Source organism: Podarcis erhardii (assembly GCF_964252035.2).
Source record: "Podarcis erhardii genome assembly, chromosome: 11".
In the NCBI taxonomy this organism is placed as follows: domain Eukaryota; kingdom Metazoa; phylum Chordata; class Lepidosauria; order Squamata; family Lacertidae; genus Podarcis; species Podarcis erhardii.
The window spans coordinates 13,031,505-13,039,011 of record NC_138501.1 but is presented as its reverse complement, the minus strand read 5'-3'; the positions used below and the strand labels follow the sequence as shown (position 1 = coordinate 13,039,011).

Here is a 7,507-nt window from a genome sequence, read left to right as displayed (position 1 = left end):
ACTTCACACATCAATTTTTGTTTAGGTTTTTGGCATAATTTTTGGCCACAACTTTATTCAATACAAAACGTGAGTGGTTGCTTAGGCATTGGTTATGACTATCTGTCCTTGCCCTCAGGGACAGAGCTGGCCTTCCGGACACCAACGGAAGCCAGCGTGGGAAACAAGTATTGGGTGAGAATGAAGCTGGGAAATCAGACTAACATCTCTCACCCTCATGTTCCGGTGGGTACTTGACCGGCCCAAGTCCGACTCCGGGGACAAGGACGAAAGAATGTCAAGCCCCTGGATTTCCTTTAACGGAATTCCCATTCGCATCATTTGGAGGGGTAGGCACTTACCCCTCCAAGCACCACTTAACCAATGCCTAACCGCCATGGAGCCCTCAGCTCCCCGCCAACCACTCACAGCCCCAGCCAAGACCTCAGCTTGGCCACCACTGCACTTATCCAAGCCTCATTCCCAGAAGCCGACAGGTGCACTCCATCAGCTCTAAAAAGGGCTGCCGCTTGAAAGGTGATGTCGGGATGAAAAATCACCTCTCCACCCAACTCCACAATCCTTCTGGAAACCGCAGCATTGATGCGCTTCCTGGCCCTTTCGATAGCTGCTGGGGAACGACTGCCCATCCAAGCACGTCTCTGTAATAGCTTGGACCAAAATAGTCTTGCTGTGGGCACCATTGCCCGCAGCGTCTCCAGGTCACCCAAGATTGCAGCCCGTAATGAAAAACAGTCCGTTGAAACCAGGTCGTTCTCCCCCAGCTGCACCACGATAGCAGCTGGCGGCCCCTCCAATAGCAGCTGGCTCCGAATCCGTGGCAAAAACTCTGCCCAGCGCATTCCCCTTCTGTATAGCCAGGACAACCGTACGTGCGAAGGAAGACCGAGACCTGGACCCAATCCCGACTGTCGTGCTGCGACACCAGCCCAATGGATGATGCTGTGCCCCACCATCCATATGCGCACAGTATCCAAACCTGGGACAAAATGAACAGAAGAAACAACATAAGACACCAAACCATCAACGCACATATCCCCTAAACGCATTCGATTTCCAACGACCCAAATCCTTTATTCTGGCAGCTGACAAGCCCCAGTGAGCAGCCGTCGTAGCAGCCCCTATTCTAAAGGAATGGGGGGCGAAATTGCTGGCCGTGCCACCACAGGCCACAATTGCTTTACGCAATACCCTCGCAAATTGGTGTCTAGATAAAGGCAACCCATTCTCATGCCGAAGCAGTGGACCATCCCCTTGCGTTCTCAACTCCAGGTACTTGCTGACATCCTTAACTGGGCAAGGGCCCGCCTCCCCCGTGGCAGGGAGTCGAATTATGGCACCCCTGCCCCCCTGATCTGTCTTCGAATGTCTAATAGTAATTCTCAATTCAGCAGGAAACAGCTGAATGTCCTGGAGCAGAAGGCCCCTAGCACGACCGTCCCTGTGGTCTTCTACTACCAGCTCACCCACTCTCAATGCGCCAAAGAATGCAACGGAAAAGGCAGCCGAGAACAGGCGAGCCTCATACCCAGACCAACAAACCACCCTAAGCTTTTTGCGCAACCTGCTCAGCAAGTCAAAGGAGATGGGGTGCCGGTTTGCCGGCCTGGAGGGGCACATTCTACCCCATCCCTCGATTGCCCTGCGAACAACAAACTTCGCACAAGGGTCTTTATCAAAATATGTTTTGCAGAAGAAGGCTATAGCAGCCGCTTGCATCCTAAGTGTCCTGGCTGCACGTCCCAATTGAAACAAGTGCGCCAAATACTTCAACACCTGCGAAGAGGTGGGTGGGACCCCAGACGCCACACTGTCAGATAAGCTGACAAATGCCAAAAAATCAGCCCAGGCTTTCTCATAAGATCTGAGGGTGGAAGGGGAAACCGATGCCGCTACTCCCTGACAAACTAATTGCTGCCAAGGTTCCAGAGATGATCCGGGAAATATTCCGGACGTATCCGTGCCTCTGGAACCAGGAACCTGAACCGCTCCATCTGAAAACGGGACAGAGCATCAGCAATATCGTTAGACACCCCTGGGATAAAACATGCCGAGAAAACTATATTATAACGTAAACAATGCAACACGAAGTCCCGCAACAGGGCCGAGACCCTGGGGGAGCGCGAAGATAATTTGGCCAGGACATTCACCACTGCCTGGTTGTCCGTCCAGAAGCAGACACGACGGTTCCTGAACTCCTCGACCCACAAATGCACTGCCACTGCAATTGGAAAAAACTCGAGAAAAGTTAGGTCACGCGTGATCTCTCTTCCCTGCCACCCAGGTGGCCAACGTTGAGCACACCAGCGACCTTTCCAGAAAAGGCCGAATCCTAAGGAACCAGCGGCATCTGATTGCACCTGGAAATCATTATGCAAGTTCAAGGTGTCCTGCCATAATGAAACTCCATTGAATTCCTCCAGGAATTCCAGCCAGATGCGAAGATCGGTCTTCACCTCCCGGGAAAGGCGAACCCGGTGATGTGGAAACCTTAACCCAGCAGTAAGACGTGCTAGGCGCGAACAGAAGGGGCGCCCAGGCGCCACCACCCTGCAAGCAAAATTCAAGTGTCCCAAAAGCGACTGGAGTTGCCTGAGGGACACTTTTTTCAAAGGCAGCAGCTCCTCTATAACCTTCCTCAAAGCCTCCAGCTTGTCCGCAGGGAGGCTAGACGTTTGCTCGACCGTATCCAAAAGGATACCCAAGTAAGTGAGCTGGGTCGAAGGACCCTCTGTCTTGTCAGCGGCGAGCGGGACCCCCAATTCTTGCGTAAGGTCGGCAAAGGCCTGCAACAGCACCGAGCAATCGCCGGTGCTGTTCTCAGAAGCCAGTAAAAAATCATCCAGATAATGTGTGACTCCGCCCAGTCCTGTTTTAGACTTCAGGGCCCACTCCAAAAAGGTGCTGAATGTTTCAAAAGCGGCACACGCTATTGAACAGCCCATAGGCATGGCTTTGTCAAAGTAATACTTGTCCTCAAACTGGAAACCTAGCAGCCAAAAATCATCTGGATGAATTGGCAAAAGGCGAAATGCCGATTCAATATCACATTTTGCCAATAAGGCACCACGACCAAACTTCCGAATCATTTTGATCGCTTGATCGAGAGAAGCATATTTCACGGAGCAGAGCTCCGTTGGAATAACGTCATTAACTGACGTACCTGCAGGGTGTGATAGGTTGTGAATTAAGCGATATTCACCCGGGGCCTTTTTTGGCACGATACCTAGCGGGGATATATGCAAATCACGAATGGGTGGTGCATCAAAGGGACCAGCCATGCGATGCATAGCCACTTCCTTTGCTATTTTCTTGCGGGCGACCATAGGTAGCTCACGAATTGATTTTTGGTTAGCAGGATTCCGTGCCACGGGAGACATGGCTACCGGAATCCTAAAGCCAACGGAGAAACCATCGTTCAAATAGGCCGCAGCCTCCTTGTTGGGATAAGACTGGAGCCAAAGCTGTAGGACCTGCAAACGAATAGGGGTGTGGGCCAAGGATAATAATACACTACTTTCCTGGTGCTGCAGCTGCAGTAGAGGGAGTTGGTTTAGGGGTTTGCTGAGAACCCCCTCTGCCTCCACGAAAGGGCCGCCGTCCACTAAAGCAAGCAGACGCTGCGTGCGCGCCGCCGCATCTCTCGCAACTGTGGGCGTACTTACACCCCTGGCGCTGACATGACCCCTTATTAAATTCCCAGCATAGCATACGGCGGCTAGTTCTGAAAGCCACTGGCTTGGGCTTCTGCTGTTCCGGCACTCCTTTGTCAATGAATGGGGCCACATGGGTGGTCCACACGTCGAGATCCCTACGATCCCATCGAGCTGACGGGATCCTGGCCGCCCGATGCCTAAAGTTCTCATCGTATTTTATCGCCGCTTTTTCACCAGCTTTGGTGAAGGCGGAGCGAACGATGGATAAATAAACAAACAAGTGGAGAGATCTCCGAGGGTAAGCTGCCACCACTACGCCGGCGAAGACTTGGAAACAATCAAGCCAGTGCTCGAAAGTTCTGTCAATTGTGGTATTGCCCGGGCGCTTTTTGGAGAAATTCACTTTCTCCTGGTCCTCAGATGGTGGGGCCAGTTTAAACATATCTACATACCGACCGTTGAGTATCCTAGACCGTAGCTTCGTCGCCAAGTGTGAACCTGGAATAATGTCTCTGGCCGAGTTGGTAGAGACCTTAACGTCCGGTACCAGCACACCATCCCTACACTCTTGTACTGCCCCATATTTCGCCCAGTGAGCATTGGCCCTCCTTTCCCAAGCCCACCTCGGAAGCCCCGAAGTCGGCTCGCCGAAACCCCAATAAAGTTCTATTGAGCTACCCGCCTCATCGTCAGAACTAGAAGACGTACCAGTATAAGAAGAAGAAGAGTCCTCCCTTCTGCGTTTGGCATGCTTCCGGGAAGATCTTCTGTGGCGACGCTTTCCACCCAAGGATCTCCTGGCAGGAACTGGAAGGCTATCCTCCATGGAGGATCCTGAGTCAAGGTCTTGCTGTGAAGGACCTGGAGCCACAGAAGAAGATACAACATGTGATGTGCCTGAACCCGAAGCCACCTCAACTAAAGGCTGGACAGCCCCGCTCCGACGGGAAGCAGGCGTCGAAGGGGTCTTTCCTCGAGACACCCTCCTGGCAGACAGCCTTGTTCTACGCGAACGGGCACGAGTAGTAGGTAAGTAGGGGGGTTGGGTAAACCGGGAAACCGCCCGAGCATTACTAGTTGATGGCCCTTCTCCCTCATGCTCGCTAGATAGTGATGAAGCTGGCGACGATGGCACCAACGGCTGAGGTGGCCTTGCAGACGTAGAGGGCCGAGTGGAACAACGTTGGAGGACACCATCCATTTCAGCCGCAAAACGAGACATGGCCACTGGATCATCAGCTATGCCTGCCATAAATGACTGAACCCGCCCAACTGATTGATTCGGGGCAGGTGAGCGCAGTGCTTGGGAAGGACCCCTGATAGGTCGCTTTGCAGTGGTAGACTGGCCAGTTCGGGCCGAAGCCTTCTTCGGGGCCATACCTGCTAGTTTAAAGAAAGACAAGGAAGGCCCTGATTAAAACCCAAGCAAAGCTGTCAACCTTGCTAAAGAATTGACCAAAACCAGCCAAAGGCCTTTATTACCTATTAATAATTATTAATTAATTAATTAATTACAAGAACAGTGCGCCCCCTAAAGCTGCCCTGCAGGGCAGTAACAATCCCTGCAGGGCAGTAGCAGTACCAGGCCAAGCCACCGGTGGACCTATACAATATCAGTTACAGCAAGCTGCTATACCAAGGCCACCCAAAAGGTGGCACTGTTCGACTTGAACAAGTACTATAGGGCTGCAATGCTGCGCCGAGCCACTAGGGGAGCTCGCGAGCAGACAGCCTGCAATAGCTCTCTACGGCCACTAGAGGGCCAGCCAGCAGTCAGGAGACAAACGCTGGCAAACAAGATGGAGGAGACCCGATGAGACAGGAGGTCCCCCCAGATAGAAAAATGCAGGCCGGGGCTAGGCCTCGGCCTGCACGCACCTCTAATGGGCCCACGCGGTTAGCGGGCCGCACCGTCGCGCCGCCCGCGCTCCTCAGATCGGGCGGGAGCAGGCCGCATACCCCGCCGCGACAAACGCAAATTTTTCTTTCTTCCCCCCCCCACAGAGGCCCGAGAAAAGCGCGGCAGTCGCGCCAGCGGAGCCGGGACCGGGAGCGCTCCACAGCCGCCCGACCAGGTAAGGCAGAGGGGTGGATGGGGTCGGGAGGGGGAGACAACCCCGCCGTGCCCCGCGGCCGCGAGGCCGCGATCGCTGCCAAGGAGGGGGGGTGGGAGGTGCGGCGCGTCCGCGGCCCTCCGAGAGCAGCCGCGAGGCCACCCTCACTCCCCGGGCCTCTAAACACCAGGGCCTGCCGATAGAAAGGCCGAGCCCTAGAGCCGCCGCAAGGCCCAAGCGAACAAGGGGGGGAGGTGGATGAAAGGGGGAGGGAGACGGCCGCGATCCGCCGCTGCAGTGCTAGCAACCCGGGGGGGGCGTGCTCCGACGGCCCTGAAAAGTGGCCGCAAACCTGCCCCCACCAGGCCTCCCCCAGGCCGGGGGGGGGGGGTCCCCACCCTCAGCCTTCTGAGACCTAACCAGGGGTTGCTAAATTAAAATTAAAATAAAATAAACAATAAAAGGTGCAATATGAATTAAACGACCAAACGGAATAGAAGAGAGAAGGCAAAGGGAAATTCAGAAAAGGAATATAGGGGAGAGGGTTAGAGGACAGAAATAAGGCAAGAAATCAGGGAATTAGTCAGGCTTAATACAACCGTCTCTAGGCTGCTCCTTGATCCAGTTCAAAACGGCCAAGAGGGCGTTCCCTCTTCAGGCCCCAGTATATATAACCTCTAACCCCTCCTCCAATTGCCAAATTAGACTTCCCTCAGCAACCCATTTAACCCATAAATGCCTGGGTTGCTAGCAATTTGCCAAGTCATTGTAGGGGTGGCCTGTTACCCCAACCGCAACACGTGCTCTCTGTTTAGGGAGAACACGCTTTATGGATGGCCCCAAAGAGTGTCGCCCTCAGTCAATTCATTTTCAAACCATTTCCTTCATTAATTCTCATCTCCATGGAAGGTAGGAAGCATTTTGATGTGAATCAATGCAGTATCACTTTTTAAGTGGTAATGAACCTTTGTAACTTACCCATTTCTGGTTAGGCATCATGGATGCATTTGAGAATCATATTTCAAGAGAATGAATGTGTGCGTGAGAGAGACAGCACACACTCTTCATTTATTATAATTTTGTAAAAAAAAATGGATTTTTTAAGGGCATTGGTGCTCCCAAAGAACCAGGGACCATTAAAAAGGAAATCTACGCAAGCCCAAAAAGAGCTGCAGACAGATGAAAGGGTAGGCTTAAGATCAAACTTCCAAGTAGGCTATTGACAGCACATTAGATTTATATCCTGAAGGAGAACAGCATGGAAGTAAAGTTGCTCACTCAGGAAATCAATAGGCTAATATCCTTTCTAGTTTCACAGACTTTTTACCCCCTTGGGATCATGTTTTTAATTTCCCATATGTGCCCTGCAAACAGAAAGCGTTTGAAGTCCGGACCCCGTTGTCTCTTTAGAATATTTTCATTTCACACAGTGCAGTGACCTCTTCAAATGCATGGTCACATCTGGTCATATTCATTAGCGGCTGGTGCCTAGAATGGGGCTTGGTCACATGACAGCTTCCAAATCAGCAGGTGTTTGTCTTGCCATTCTCCAAACACCCAGACAGCTTTACAATCAAGGGCAGATAGAGAGTTCAAAACAAGCTTTGAGAAAAGGAAGCTGCAGTATCCTAGCCCAGCCATTCAGTAAATGTCTGTTCCCTTTTCCATTCGGCTTTTGGAAATAATGAAAGAACATATATTAAACATTTCCCACACAAAAAAAAGTCTTTTCTCCAATTCAAAAGCATTTGATCTTTCATAAAGATAATAAAATTGAAGAGGGAGGCATCATCTAAA

General features: G+C 52.0%; 1 protein-coding gene across 1 annotated transcript; it reads right to left on the bottom strand.

The window, feature by feature from the left end:
* Window positions 1–404: 404 nt before the first annotated feature.
* On the bottom strand, window positions 405–4,961 carry LOC309352163 (uncharacterized protein; the record flags this gene model as incomplete). The annotated part of the gene is made up of 2 exons (XM_081880553.1): window positions 4,365–4,961; window positions 405–979 (listed from the first exon to the last, which is right to left on the bottom strand). Exons 1-2 carry the CDS (start codon window positions 4,906–4,908, stop codon window positions 405–407), a joined length of 1,119 nt encoding a protein of 372 aa, XP_081736679.1. The 5' UTR covers window positions 4,909–4,961.
* Window positions 4,962–7,507: the final 2,546 nt, after the last annotated feature.